The sequence below is a fragment of the Mastigoproctus giganteus genome, chromosome 13 (assembly GCF_048544385.1).
Source record: "Mastigoproctus giganteus isolate SK-2022 chromosome 13, ASM4854438v1, whole genome shotgun sequence".
Taxonomy (NCBI): domain Eukaryota; kingdom Metazoa; phylum Arthropoda; class Arachnida; order Uropygi; family Thelyphonidae; genus Mastigoproctus; species Mastigoproctus giganteus.
Window position 1 is genome coordinate 116,151,258 of NC_143587.1, and position 16,915 is coordinate 116,168,172.

Consider the following 16,915-nt stretch of genomic DNA (forward strand, 5'->3'; position numbering starts at 1 on the left):
CTTAATTTTGTGCACCATAGTTTCTAATGTGTTTTTAAATAATAATGTAGGTACTAGTAACCTACACACTGACAAATTGACATTAAAAAAAGTAAAGTGCAGCCATTATCAACCCACTGCAGGGTGGAAGCCTCCTCAACAATTCATGCTGAGGGAAATGGACCATAATCTGCCACGCTGGTCCAGTGCGGGTTGGCAGATCGACCGTATTCAACAGGCAGGGGCTTGAACCCCGGTCTACTCAAAGAGCGTGTGCTACTGCACTCCCGCTCCTGCCCACTCGGCTACGGAGGCCGTTAATTGACATTAGTCAGTTATAATTTATATCATAGTGACATGTCTTTTTTTTTTTTTTTTGACGTGATGTTCTGTAGTATTTGCCCCATATAGACAGTGTACTTTTTTTATATAAATTCAAGATTCTCCCACAAAACATGTGACATGCTGTTCTCTTGAATTGCCAGAAGAATTTCATATGCCTCTACTAATGAAATATAATGTTAATGCTATATGTATTGGTTCTCCATCTGAGCAGCATTTGCTGCCCTGCTGTATTCCACACTGTCCTGGCTACTTATATGAAATTTGGGTTCCTATTGCTGCAACCTAATTATGCAGGGCTGGTATGAGCAAAACATCACATAACCCCGGAAGGCACCCTTCTTTGGGATGTAGGACTGTGGAAATTCCTTCTTGTCATCTGCTAACATCTTACTATAGACTGTGATTCTATTATATTTGGCTTTTCAAGTTACATCTCAACTAACCAAAACACCTTAAACTGATATCATACACTAACCCAAGGGTTCCCAACCTTTTTTTGCTTGTGGACCCCCTGAGTCCTAACTTTACGTATATGGACCCCCATATACGCATATGTAATATTCCTAAATGAAATATTTATTTGTAGGTTGGTAAAAGCTAATAAATGATACTGAAACTGAAGAATAGCAATGGTGTACTTATAAACAGCAGAGAAGGCGTAATTCAAATAGCAGAAGACTACTATAGAGAATTATACAAGGAGCGAGGGAATGCTACCAGCAGTGGGGAAGATGGATTGCAAAGTAGCAACACATACGACATACCCGATATTCTTCCTGATGAGGTAGAACATGCATTGAAGAAAATGAAGAATCGGAAAGCCCCGGGGGAAGATGAAGTTACTGTAGAGTTGTTAAAATTGGGAGGAAGAGACATAACACAAAAACTGGCAAGGCTGTTCACAAAGTGCATTAGAAAAGGTGTGATGCCTAAGCAGCGGAATAATGCAATCATAGTTTTGCTGCATAAGAAAGGAGATAAATCAGAAATTGGAAATTATAGACCAGTTAGCTTGTTATCCCATATCTACAAGTTGTTCACAAGGGTCATTACTAACAGATTAGAAAGAATACTTGATGAGAATCAACCGAAAGAGCAAGCTGGCTTTGGGACAGGATTCTCAACTATGGATCACCTTCACGTAATATCACAGCTAATGGAGCAAGCAAATGAATATAAAACACCATTATGCCTGGCATTTGTGGATTATGAAAAGGCATTTGACTCCATACAGCATAAGGCAATGTTTCGGGCACTGGAAAGACAAGGCATAGATACTCCATATATTATGATTTTGAAGAAAACATATGAGAGTGCTACATCCTTTATTAGACTAGACAAAGACAGTAGCAAATTTAAAATCGAGAAAGGAGTTCGACAAGGAGACACAATATCTCCGAAGCTGTTTACTGCTGCCCTTGAGGAAGCTTTCAGAAGATTAGACTGGTCGCAGAAAGGAGTCAATGTGAACGGAGAGTACCTAAACCATTTACGATTTGCAGATGACATTGTGGTCATAAGCCACGATCCCAAAGAATTAGAGGAAAATCTTAATCAGTTATGCGCAGTTAGTAAGGATTTTGGACTAAAGATGAATATGGCTAAAACAAAAGTAATGATGAACAAGTATGCCACGGAAAGGGAAATAATGATTGAAGGAGCAGTAATTGAAAAGGTGGAGTCATATACTTATCTGGGACAAGTTATTAGCTGTAATAATGATAAATGGCTGGAAGTCAAGAGAAGAATAAATTTTGGATGGATAGCATTCAGGAAATATAGTCACATACTGAAGAGCAATATCCCAGTTTGTCTGAAACGTAAAATAATGAATCAATGTATACTCCCCACCATGACTTATGGAAGTGAAACTTGGGCACTCACCAAAAGAATGGAAGAGAAGCTAAGAACTACACAGCGAAGAATGGAACGAATTATATTGGGAATTAGAATGTTAGATAAGAAGAGAAACACATGGATTAGGCAGCAAACTCAAGTAAAGAACATTCTTATCAAAACTAAAGAACTAAAATGGTCTTGGGCAGGACACATAGCTCGAAGACATGATGACAGATGGACTAAGAAAATAACAGAATGGTACCCAAGAGGAGCTAGAAGAAAACCTGGAAGACAAAGGCGGAGATGGATAGATGAAATTCATGAGTTTTTGAGCAGTAAATGGATGGCCAGTGCTCAAAACAGAAGGAACTGGAAAGTTGCTGGAGAGGCCTTCATCCTGCAGTGGATTGAAAATGGCTGCTGATGATGATGATGATGAAAAGCTAATAATTAAACAATTCCAATATAATATAAAAAATGTAAATTACAAATTTTGAAAATTTTAATTGATAAAACTGAAACATATTTTTACTTGTAATGACAGAATTAGTAAAAAAAAAAAAAAAAACTATTTCAAACAACATATATCAATTTATTCCTAAGGCTATTAAATAGGATCCCATTAAATAGGCCCTACTAATGAGATCCTTGTGACTGATGTTTTGATATTAGCATTTTAATATCTGGCTCCAATTTTGCGAGAGTCAGACGAAGAACATTTCTTTTTACTATATTAAGTCGATTACGATTTTTTGTTAACAACTGTGTTACACGACTAAAGTCAGATTCCACAAGATAAGATGATGCGAAAACAATGACATACATTTTAGCTTTCTCCCATAAAAGCGGATATTTACATGCAATGTCACTATTCTTCCATACATCATGATTTCCTTTTTTGAATAGACTTCAGACTTTTTTGAATAGACTTCTTGTTGAATTGCGGTCTCATCAGACCGCTATTCAACAAGTTCCTCTTGTAAATCAATTTCAACATCAGCAACATTTACCTCAAATGGAATCAGCACCCAATCTGGGATGTTTAGTTCTAGTAGGTCCTTGAACCGAACTTGCATGTCTTCATAAATTTTTTTTAAATGATCAACATACACAACACAATCATTATCTTTTAAAACCTTGCTGCTAACTGAAGCAAGGTTTGGAAACTGGTCAAATGCACGTGTGAGATATTAAGACTGTACAATTTGAGTTTTCCTAGGAATGCATTAATGGCTTCTTTGCTAGATATTAAATCACAATTATGTCCTTGCTGCAGCTTATTAAGAGAATTCAGTTTTTCAAACACATCTGAGAGGTAAAATATGTCTGTTTTCATGGCAACCAACTGTTTTCCAATCTCTTTTTTGTTTAGAAATGATACAATACTGTCCCAAAGGACGACGAAGCAACGAAGACAATTGCCTTTAGACAACCATTGCACCTCTGTATGCAGTACAAGACTGTCAAATCCTTCATTTTCATCACAAAATTTGCAAAAGAGATGATCTTGAAGAGCATTAGCCTTAATGAGGTTGACAGCTTTTATTACAAGGGTGGTTAAGGCTTCATGAAGATGTCCACTCAATCTCTTCACCACCAGATGTTGGTGGTGAATCAAGCAATGTATGCAAAATACTTTTGGCAATGCATTTTTTAAATGAGTGATAAACCCTTTGTACCTACCGACCATGGAAGGAGTGCCATCAGTAGCACAAGCCATTAAATTTTCGAGTGGAATATTTTTTTTCTCTAAAATAAGACTGGACTTCCTTAAATATTGTTTCACCTTTAGTATCTGTTTTGAGGAATCTTGCAAAAAGCATTTCCTCTCTGAGTTGATTATCATCCATACATCTTACATATGCCAATAAGTGCTTCATTGCCCATCAAAGTTGATTCATCGAGTTGCATTGAAAACTGTTTCACTCGTAATTGAGCAATAAGTTGATTTTTTACATTTTCAGACATTTCATCAATGCATCTGGATATTGTGTTATTGCTCAAAGGAAGGTATCGGTAATTTCACGTGCACTGTTGAAATTACAACTGATATTGAAGGCAAGATGACAGTTTCACCAATGCTATGTGGCTTTCCAGATTTTGCTATTATTTTGCTGATTTCGCTATTATTTTGCTGATTTCATATGATGCTAATAAACTGCTATCTTTATTGCTTGCTTGTCTACTAAAAATCTGATCCAATTTGTTTCTTCCTTGAAAATTGTCTTGTAGTTTTCGGAAATACTCCACTGATTTATTTTTCTTTTCGTTGTGCCTTGTCTCCAAATGGTGACGAAGCTTACTTGGCTTCATGCTATCATTAGACAGCACAGTCATACATATAAGACACATTGGTTTTGTGATATTCTCTTGTGATTCAATAAAACCATATGACAGATATTCAGTCAAATATTGTCTTGTTTTCTTCTTTGCATGAGCCATGGGTAATCTGAAAACAATAATAATATTATTAACCTCAAATATTTAATGTTGGAAATGCTTGTAGGTACTAATGGAAATATAGTTCACTAGAACAATAACGTTCAATAACAAAAACAATAGATTTCACCACGATGATGCCAATTACTCACTATGGAATGAAATGACTGCCTCTGACTGACTGATTCTTTCTAGTTTAGTCGGTGCTTAAATAATGTTTTCTTCTTCGAGAATTTTCTATGGAAAGAAATTTTTTTTTTGCAGCAACTAAAGAAGGTTCCAGAAAATAAGAGTATCTTCTAACTGCGAATTTCTGGACTTTTCTATGACATTAGATTATTTTATTATTATTATTTTTATTTAACAAATTATTTTATTTATAATATTTTATCACGAACCCCTTAGCTCATATTATGGACCCCCGAAATACAATTTTTTTCTTGTGTACCCCCTCAAAGCTTCTATGGACCCCGGTTGGGAAATGCTGCACTAACCTTATATGGAAATAACTAAGTCCCTTCCTGTCTTATGCATGGTTAACACTTGGATAGGATATAACACGTGCCCCTGTCTAAGCTCTTGCCACCTGGGTTGTGTTGCAGCCTTTCCTGAATGTGGAATGGCCCTAACAGTGTCAATGAGCCTGACCTTGGCAATCCAGGGCATACACAATACTTGGCATACACTGAGAAGTATTACACTGCTTATACCTTCTTAACAAGCATAGAAACCATTCTTATGCTTACTCTGATCCTTCCTGATAGGAGATGCCTTCTCCATTATCCCCTAACACTTAAGGAAGAATTGGACAAATCATTAATTAGAGAGGATAAATATGTAATGTGTGAAGGGTTTTTTTTTGTTTTGTTGATTCTGTACAATCGCGCTTCCCTGGATCATTTACCACTACTAATATTGTAACCCCCCCCCCAGTAGTATTAAATGCAATTTCTACCCCCTGAGATATCTTCCTTATCCAAGTCCTTCCTTTAATATTATATCTTATGTAGTTTTTATATATTTATTTTATTTTTTATTTTTGTAAATTTATTTTTATTGTATTATTATTTTTTAGTGTATGTACTTAACTATCCCCTCTCCTCTCTCCCCTTCTTTCCTTTATTGAGCACTGTCACTGCAATCCCAGGGCTGTGGCAAGAGGCTCAAAACCCATTATTTAATGCATACAGAAGATGGCCTGCCTCCTCATGGCAAGGATATGATCAGCCAGACATACAACATGACACATTACTAAGCTATACATGGCTTTACAAAGACACAAGGCACGTTTGAGAGGATCCTTTAGAACCACTTTAACAAAGCTACATCTTTTCTGGCAAGTCCTCCATGGAAGCCAGTCAGCATGCTACCCATACATTTCTGTCTGCCACTTGTTTGGAGAAGTCTGGGTTTGATTCTCTGCAACAACTGGAGGAATTTTTGAAGTCTGCTTCATTTGAGGTAGTTAGCTAATCTCGGGTGGATGCCCCCCCCACGAGTTACTCAGTGTTTTCAGCCCATACAACATGCATATTGGCCCTTTGTATGCACACACTTCTACATACATAATACGCTGATAGTTATAAGCAAACACTCGAAGCTATTAATACCAGTATAATATCCTTTTTGTATACATTGTATTCACCATATTCAAATTCTGGGTCCCTTATGTCTGAGTAGCACCATGTTTCTGATATCCCTACAATGTCTGCATTTGATAAAACAATTTACTTCAAATTCATCTAATTTCTTAAATATACTTCTAACATTGGTGTTATAAGCAAGTATATATGTGCCTGCTTTTGCTCTTAATAACTCTAATACAGCCCATGTTTTTGCTTAGCCTGTGAGGATCTCCAGCAGGCCTTTCTTTCTTCTTTAATATACAGGGTGTCCATAAATGGTGTTTTCGATTTTGATATATTTTTTTATTCAGAATTACTTCAAGCTACACTCATGAAACACATACCAGCTGAAAGATCAATTCAATAAGTTTTATGAAAGTACTTAAGTCTCATTGGTAAAGTTCTATGTGGGCACCATGAGTAACTCGAATGATATCATAGCGATATTCAATGTCCTGCTGGCGCCTCCATAGCCAGGTGGGCAGGAGCAGCAGTGCATAGCACACACTTCTTGATTAGACCGGAGTTCGAGCCCATGACCATCAAATACGGAGGATGCGGAAAGGTCAGGGAATGACCACCGCATATCATCCCTGGAGCAATATGGCCTTAGTTGCTAATGCTCCTAAAAACCAAATAACAAACAAACTGGTCTTGGTGCATTATAGCCTTGGAAGCTAATGCGCCAATAAAAAATCAAAACAACAACAACAACAACAACAAACAAACAACAATCTCCTGCCACACGTGGTGCTTCATTTCGCAATCAATTTTACCAAAGGCCTCTGTGATACGTGCCTTCAGCTCCTGCAGTGTCGTTGGTAGTGGAGCGATGTACACACTGTCCTTCACGTAACCCCACAAAAAAATCCCGTAACAACAGATTTTGTTGCATGAAATGCTAATACCCAAAACGCTTTCTCCGGCCCTGTTGCCATTTTGCCATTCTGGCGAGCATAGCGGGTAGAGTGCCAATTTAAAAAAAAAACTTATTGATCTTTCAGCTGGTATGTGTTTCATGAGTGTAGCTTGAAGTAATTCTGAATAAAAAAATATCAAAATTGGAAACATCATTTACAGACACCCTGTATATGACATAATCACAAAATTTCTAGGAATAATTCTATATTATCATGGAAACAACCAAATGCTGCTACCTATAACTGTTAGGAAATCTTCATTTTCTGTTCTGAGCTGCACAGAAAGATATAATTGATTGAAAAAAAATATATTTTTTTTCTCCCTTTTACTCTGCCACCAGCAGTGTGGGAAAATGTTTAACACCATGATTACTCCTAAGATGGTCTATTCATATTGCACATTAGCTCTTAGATGACCCTGGGAATATTGTATCTCTCAGTTACTGAGTCCACCAGTCGCTTTAAAGTGGAAAGCATTCTCTTATTCTGTGTGCAAAGAAAACCGAAGTGAGCACTGCTCACAAAGAATTATTTTTTTGGGTAGGGGAATATATATTCTCTCTTTGGTATTGCATCTACTAACAAGGGTTCAGGGAAACGTATGTATTGTCAGTCCCATTATAAACTTATGAAAAAACTTTGTCCAACTGAAACTTTAGCTCATGTATAAAATTTAAAAAAAGATTGTACACTATACATAATAAATTGTTTTTTGAAATTTGTATAATTACACAATCTTTCTATTATATTTGAACTTAATAACAGAGTTTTAAAGTAAATTTTCTATTGGAAACTAAACTGCATTATAAACTTAAAAAACCATCAAATCAAAAAGGAAAAAAAAAAAAACAAAAAATTGAATAAATATGATTTTTTTTGAAAATAACTATTGCAACTATTAATGAATATGGAAATTTGGTTTTGTGAACTAGATAATATTAGTAACCTGAAAAAAAAAAACCCATTAAGAAATTTTGTTATATGCCAACATGTCAATCCTTTACAAAGCACATTGTTCAAGGTTTAATATGTTTAAATGGACAGACCTAAATAACTTTCAGATTTCTTCCAGTCATTATCAACAAATTGTATGCCATCTGGAATCAATAAAACTTTTAATTTTTAAAATGAAATGAAAATTATAGGAGGTCTTGAAGTTAGTTACAGAATACAGCAGACTCTCGATTTACCAGGATCGTTTAACCGGGACACCTCAAGACTCCAAAAAAAAACCAAAAAAAACCAACCAATAATAATGAAATTCAAGTAATAACTAGAATAGGTATAAACAGATGTTTTGCAAGTCGTAAATAAGCGACAAGCAGGGTGTTATAAAGTTGTCATTGGGAGATTATTACTTTCAACTCCACTGTCTTCACACCAGATGCTCAAAAAAAAAAAAAAAAAATGTTTAGTTTGTTTTAGTGCGTCGCTTCAATTTTTGTGTTTCGTCACACCGCAAAGAGAAAAATTGTTTCGTTATTTATGTCAGGGATGGATGACAAAAAAAAATTTTTTTGTTTAGAAATCGCGAAAATGATGGGTAAACGCAAACAAGTTGTGCTTTCAATTAAACAAAAACTTGAAATTATTCAAAGGTTTGAAAACGGTGCATCTGTTAATCTCTAAAGAACCATTATAACGTTGGTGACCAAACCATGCGTGAAATTGTAAAAAATAAAGGAAAGCTATTGGATTCGAAATCAACATCGAAAAAAATAAAGGGAAGCATTGTATTGGACATGCGAGTAGTGCGTGGTAAGTTTTTTTTTTTTTTTTTTTTTATTCACCACCATATTTTTTATGTAGGTTGCTGAACATTTTTGAATATCCTGTAGTAAGTCCCCGACTTACGTAACTTCGAACTTACGTTTTAATGTTTTTCATTCATTTTTTATATTTTTTAGGATTGTAAAATTTAAAAAAGGATAATAATAATAAGCAATCAATAATGACTATTGTGGCACGTACAAATTCCAAAATTATTATTTTGGAATTTGTACGTGCGGGATATGGAGTAAGATTCCACAAGCGGAATAAGCTTAAAAACAGGAATGAAGAGAAGAATGTTAAAGTTTGTTTTTTTTTATACAGTATGACTGAAGATTTCAGAGAAGGGGACACACATTTCAACATAATAACGTAAAATCCCACAGAATTCCAGCTATCGGTATTATTGCAAATGCAATACGATAGAGTTTACTACCCACTTATAATTAGATGCACTAACAGAAAAACCCAATAATCCGGAAAGTACAAATTGTTTTTATTGTTTTATGGCAGTGACCTCCAGAAACGTGCTTTAGTAAAATGTGAGCTCGCATGAGCTGATAATAGTGAGTTTTCGCCTTAACCCTGTGAAGTTCACACTATGACCTTAGATGCTGATGCACCAAATAAATCCCCAATCAATCAACCAACCCTGTGAAGTTCTTTACAGAAAATTTCATTTTGACCGTTATAATGGTGCCAACTAAGAGAATAAGTGACAGCGGTACTAGTAAATCTATCAAAAAAAAAAAAAAAAGGAAAGCGATCGATTCGGATCAGAAAATTAAAATAAGGATGTTTGAAAATGGTCAAACATGAACAAGTATCGATTGCGCGAAATTTAGATTTGTCAGTGTCAACAGTGAACACAATAAGAAAGGAAAAAGACAGAATACGAGAAGCGGTGAAGGGATCGGCACCAATGAAGTCAACTATGATAACTAAGGCTACGTACAAAATACATATCAGTTTTTACTGTACAATTTCTTCCTTTAATGTTTTCTTTTCGTATGTGCCACTTCAACTTCACCGCTGTCCCCAGATAAAATTTTAATTGAACTAATTAAAAATATAACTATTCTTCTTCATGCTTCTGAGGATATTATGTGGTTTTTGTAATTTTGGCATAACACGGATATAGGAGCAATATTTTATTAGTCATTCCCTAGTTATGTTAACCTCGACTTACGTAAGAAGTCCTGGAACGTATGTTGGGAACTTGCTGTATTTTTTTATTAACCGGGAAGTCGATTATCTGGGATTTTTATTTTACCCTCTATCCCGGAAAATCGAGAGGCTACTGTACTTTTCCAAGGAAAAGTGTTTAATACTTTTATCCAGTCTTTTATTCAATTCATTTATATGTAGCCTGGAGGGAAAAACATTTTAATATTTTTAAGAACAAGATTATTGCATATTATTACTATTTTTTAATTTAATATAAAATTATGAAATATAAGGTGATAAAAGATAAAATTATTAATTTATCACACATAATTCATAATTATTATTTATGTTGTTTTCAGGAGTAATTAATGTGCTTACAACAACTCCACTTTGGGTTGTGAATGCTAGACTGAAGATGCAAGGTGTTAAATTGACAGCTCAGGATAATGACAGGCTGAAAAAGTATCCTCACTACAAAGGTGTTTTAGGTACTTCTATTTAATTTTTTAAAATTCAGAATTTTTTGAAGAGGAATATAGTTGAAATTTGATATGATTTAAAGTAGGAATTGAACTTGTAAAGTTATCCATAAATGTCACCTGTAATTTTCAGATGGCTTTATGCTTTACTTTATACTAATATATATTTATATATGCATGTATTGAGGTATGTTTTTCTTATAGTTGTTTGATTAGAGTGAATATGCTAATAATAAATGAACATCTATTTGTATAACAGTGCACTTGCATTGAACTAGAAGGAAATAATTTTTGAAATCATTTCCTTCTACCTTAATGCTAGAAGCGTTCACTTATGAAAGTACACAGTTTTTTGAGATGACCTTGTCTCCTTTGTGGCACATGGTATGCAACTTTTGAGTTAGTGTTGTGAACTAAAAAATAAATGGGTGAATACAATTAAAAATATATGATGAATTAAAGGATTCCATCTGCTGGCACCCCATCTTGTCAGGAACCACAAAGCACCACAAGGACACAGCATTTCAGTAACCTCTAAACTTGCCAAAGGACTTTTTTTTATGCACAAAGGGAATAACCTCTAAGCCTATCTTTTGGTCAATTTAGAACAGTAGTTCCCAATCTTTTGTCACTAAAGTCACACTTGAAGTTAAAGGATGCATATTCATGGCACACCTAAATAGTGATGCCATTGAACTCAATGGAGTTTTTCCCAATCTTGTGGCACACTGTTTGAGAAACACTGGTTTAAAGGTTTGTGCCCATTTGTGTTCAGTCATTTATCTTTTGGCATTTTACTTCACACATCCAGAAACACTAAAGTAAATGTGCTATCAAAGGAGACAATGTCATCTGAGTGAGATGTGTTTACTTTCTTAAACGTTTCTAAAATATTTTTTTTTTTGTCTTGACATAGCACAGTGTTGTCTAAGTAGATTGTATTTCCTGTCTATTTGTTCCCTTCACTTGCATACTTTTAAATGAGTATATTCACTGTAGTGAACATGTCAAATAAGATAGTGATTTCTCAAGTAACAAACAGATAAATTCCTTCTCCTCATTATGAAGAACATTAAAGTAAAATAGTAATGAATTCCAATTTGACAGTGATGTTTCAGCTTACTACTAAGAAATGTCATTTTCACTTATGGATAGAAAATTATCACATTTGCTCCATTGAGAGTAGAAAAATTAATGTAATTCAAATGGTAAGTAAATTTACTTACAGAATTAATGATGATTATTAAAGGGAATACTGATTAACACACGTATATTATGCACCAACTCTAAGATGACGAGAGGTGCTTCACTGCATCCAGCTGGGGAACCACCAGACTTTACAAAATTGGTTCCTGGGATGCATGCACTTTACATCAAACTTAACTCTTGTCATCATCATTATCATTCAAATTTCACATATCTAGTGGACATGCAGGTCACTATGATAAACAAACAAATATTTTTATGTTAGGGATTCTGTGAGCCATATACCTTCAGCATACACACTCACAAAGGTCTGTATCCAATACCTACAATATAATATCGGTGTTTTGATACACCATAGACACTCTTAAAAAACTACAAAGTAGTTGTTGTGGGCATCATTTGCTCTTTCTCATATTGTGCTCTGCCTTCACGATGAGTTGCCATGATACTGCACTACCTCAAATAAGTAACGCTTCACTAATAGAGAAGGCTATTGTTACTTATTCTCAGTGAGTACCACCACCCAGACATGTTTCAAGGCTATTGGCCTATCATCAGTGGGTGGGCAGGTACCCTAGTATTGCAGACATGACGACCCAGTTGTGAAGTTAATCGCACAATATGAGAGATGCCAAAAGGTGTATAAGATAATATTTAAAATAATTAAATGCACAAGGCATAATACTTTAAGAGTTTAGTATTTATATAATATCGGTGTTTTGATACACCATAGACACTCTTAAAAAACTACAAAGTAGTTGTTGTGGGCATCATTTGCTCTTTCTCATATTGTGCTCTGCCTTCACGATGAGTTGCCATGATACTGCACTACCTCAAATAAGTAACGCTCAGTCTTGAGGTAGTGCAGTATCATGGCAGCTCATCGTGAAGGCAGAGCACAATATGAGAAAGAGCAAATGATGCCCACAACAACTACTTTGTAGTTTTTTAAGAGTGTCTGTGGTGTATCAAAACACTGATATTATATAGATACTAAACTCTTAAAGTATTATGCCTTGTGCATTTAATTATTTTAAATATTATCCAATACCTACAATATATGTATTGTTTGTTGGTTGGCATGCCTATTTTGCCCAGATAGAAATCCATAGTCTGTATGGTAAAAACCATGATACCCTCATATGACTGAGCAATTCAGCCACAGCATGAAGAAAAGGCCATCAAAATTACTCCCATCTTTGACAGGATTTGAACCAAGTCCTTTTCCACAAGATGTGAAAAGATAGTGGTTGTAACCACTTTGCTACCTCTTAGGATAGGTCATTATGTTAATATAAATCAGTCTTGGACCCATCAGCCTTCTATTCACTATTTTTTCCACTATTCTATTTTCTGTTTATTTTTAGCTCTAGACAGTGGAGCCCCTTTTTCTTCTAATACTTGCTTTATGCCATCAATCCACTTTCCTCTTGGTCTGCTTTTGGACCTATTATCATTCATTTTTGCCTCAAATAATTGTTAGTTAATATCTCCCTTCTTTCATCCCTTCTCTATGACTGTATCATCTTAATTTGCTTCACTTTACCCAAGTTTTTTTTCGTATTTCCTCATTTTTAATTGTGTTGCCAATAATTCCACCTTTCAGTTCAGTCCAGTTTGTTTTTCTTAATTCGGATTTATCAAGATTTTAGTTTGATAAATTCCTCTTTCTTACACAGTTCTTGACTCTGTAGGTTAAAATACGCTTAAAAACTATATATCTAAATTTAGTTTTGTGGCTAATTTCTCATTTGCTCCAAATAAATTTGTTTAACTATCTTCCTCCACTTCCTGCTTTACTTATTCTATTATTTATTTCTATGTCTAATCTTCCATCTTCATTAAAGACTTTCTAGATACTTAAAATTACTTATTTTTTACAGTTTTGATTAGTTAGTTTAGAATCAAAATTTTCTCTGTGTCCCAGCTTTCACAATTATTAGTAGTGGCATATGATTCAAGGAAACAAGCTTATACAGCATGGTCGGAAAAAAAAAAAAAAAACTACTCATTTGATTATGTTTCAAGTGATACAACAGTTTGTGTTGATATATTTCCAACTGTTTTAATGCTCACTTTGAGCTGCCAATCACTTTGTCGGTTGCTCTTGTAGCTTACTGCATCAATAATCCCCGTAAAAAGAAGTCTTCTGATGTTAAATCAGGAAACCAAAGTCCTTGTGATATGATTCAATACCCATAAAACTCTTGCAACATTTCAGTGGTTGAGCATGCAGTATGGCAATTTGTCCCATCTTGTTATTACAGACGTTGCTTTCATTTTCCTTTATCATTTCAATAAACTGCATTATGATACCTTGGTAAACATCAGAGGTAATGGTTTGTTCAAAAAAATATGGGCCCAACTATCCTTTTTTGAGATATGCATACCAAACACCAATTTTTTGGCATGTAAGGAGGTTTCGCAAAAAATGAATGGATTTCCAGACTCCATATTCTCCAGTTTTGACTCTCAATATAACCACTAAGGTGAACCACATTTCTGTCAATGAAATAAATTTTTGTCCAGAATTTCAATACCTTCACAGCAAAATAAACTTTTAATCCAGATTATAGTACCATCATCTTTTAACATAAACCTGAAATTGAAGCTCGTCCATAATGTGGATTCAGTATGGAAAAAGTTTTTTAAATGAAATAACTTGAATCAAGTGGTATCCCATTTAGAATGCTGAGTTTCAAAGAGATTTGCTTGGAGATGTCATCTAAAGTCATGTGTAAGAAAACTTCTTCTTCCATATTCCTTATTTCTTCTATATTTTGTAAGATTCAGCAGCTGACCCCTTCTAAATCTACACAGCTCTCAACCTCCGCAGCAGCGTACTTTTCAGCTGAAGATGTAGATTCCTACGACGATGCTCAAGAGTTAAACTTACTGACTTTATGCCTGTCTCCTCTCCTTCTTTGAAATTTTTTTAAATTGCATGCTTTTGTAATTTTTCCTGTGCTTGAGATAAAAAATTGAATAAATACAATAAATAATTGTATTTACATGTTCACCATTTGCGAGTGCTTCACAAGCATGGGGGAAGTTCCGACTTACGTAGCATTCCGCGTAACACAACCCTTATGTGGCGCCTCCATAGCCAGGTGGGCAGGAGCAGCAGTGTGTAGCACACGCTTCTTGATTAGACCAGAGTTCGAGCGTGTGACCACCAAATACGGAGGATGCAGAAAGGTCAGGGAATGACCACCGCATATTCCCGGAGCAATATGGCCTTAGTTGCTAATGCTCCTAAAAACCAAATAACAACAACAGCAACCCTTATGTAAGTTGGGGAGTTCCTGTATTCTCTGGCTGAATGAAAATTTTTGTATATTTTCCTGCAATCATCCTTTTTTCATTTCAATTTAAATAATTTATATGCCTTTATGTCCATCATTTGAGAAAGAGTTAGAATGCCATCAACATTTTGTTTACTCAATGAATTTATTCAATCCATTTAAAGACTTAAAACATTTCGGTCTAGTCTTAGATTTGAAGATGCCTAGCTTCCAGATGCTGCAATTCTGAAGTCTTTTGTGCCCCTGACTAATCTTACTGCTCTTCTCTGCACACCTACACCAATAGATTTGCATCCTTCCTAAAATGAAGATTCCATACCTGTGCACACTCAAGATTTGGCCTAACTATTTCCAGTATACAATGGGAAAATCACCTTCTTGTTACCTACTGGCAAAGTTCCTATACATCATCAGCAGAACCCAATCAGTTGCTTTAGTAGCCTGTTTCCACTGCTCAAAAAACTTCATGTTCTGTACAATTATCCCGGGTATTTTTCTTTCTCCATCTGCCTAGTTACTCTAGTTCTCATTGCAGTAGAATTAGTATTATCAAAAATGTCAGTACTATTCTTGTCATTACTGCCCTTTATAAATATTTCATTTTTTTTTTTTTTTTTTTTTTTTAGTCTTCATCTAGACAAGTGGTGTCCAATCTACGGCCCTGATCCAGCCTGTGAATAATTTTTATATGGCCCACGCAGCCATGAAAATAGTTACTTTGTTCAGATCAACTTATGTTTGTGAGAAAAATTTTTTCACATATGAAATCAAATAAATATTTAAAAAGAAGCAGAATAACATATGAACATCTTCATTCTGTATTCAGAATTGCAAATTTTCAACCAAATTTTGAACAGTTATCTAAAATTATCCTGCCTCAGTTATCTCGTTAAATGTTGTTCAGTAAATGTTGTGTATTCTACTAAAAAAATTCGAATATTTTCAATTTTAGGTGTGTCATTATATTTATTTATTCACCTTAATATTAAAAAGCAGTTATCCTTTTTCAGGTGGTAAATTTTCTAAAGTGAGCATTTAAAAGGAAACAAAGTATTTTTTTAAAAAAAACAAAAGTAAGTCATATTTTTATAATTTTAATAAAATCTAAAAAATAAATCACTGACAGATTTGTTGCGCATAAGTGTTGAGAATTTGCATATTTATATATACAGGCATACCTCGGTTAACGTTACCTCTGATAATGAAGCTTCGATATAACGAAGTCTGCAATTTCAAGCCCCATTTAACATAAAAAATATTCCAGTTTAATCACCTGAAATCTAAACAAACTAAAGAAATTACGGAAACCTTTGGGGCTTCTCGTGGTTGGTTCGAGAAATTTAAAAAACGGGCCAGGATTCATAGTGTAAAATTAACAGGAGACGTTTCCAGAAAAACTAAAGGAAATAATTGAACGTGAAAAATTTCCACCAAATTTGGTGTTCAATGTTGACGAAAGCGGTTTGTTCTGGAAACGGCTACCCAACAAAAAGCTTCATTTCTATTGAAGAAAAATCAGCTGCTGGGTTCAAAGCAGCCAAAGACCGTTTAACGTTACTCTTTGGATCAAATGCCTCTGGCGGATTATAAATTAAAATTGTTATTAGTTTACCATTCAGAAAATCCGAGGGCGTTAAAAGGTAACATAAAAATGAATTTACCTATAATATGGAAAGCAAATAGAAAAGCGTGGGTTACCAAGGAGTTATTTACTGATTGGTTTGTTAACCACTTTTGTCCTGAAGTAAAACGGTATTGTCAAAAAAACAACTTTGAAGAAAAAGCTCTTTTGTTGTTAGACAATGCTCCGGGACATCCTACTGATCTTAACACGTTGGACA

General features: G+C 34.7%; 1 protein-coding gene across 1 annotated transcript in view; it reads left to right on the plus strand.

Moving 5' to 3' along the window:
* Nucleotides 1–16,915, plus strand: part of PMP34 (Peroxisomal Membrane Protein 34) — a 129,843-nt gene that overhangs the window by 49,645 nt on the left and 63,283 nt on the right. Inside the window, exon 5 of the mRNA XM_090387343.1 lies at nucleotides 10,444–10,572. Within this exon, the coding sequence (XP_090243469.1) occupies nucleotides 10,444–10,572 (129 nt within the window). The remainder of the gene's footprint in view (nucleotides 1–10,443; nucleotides 10,573–16,915) is intronic.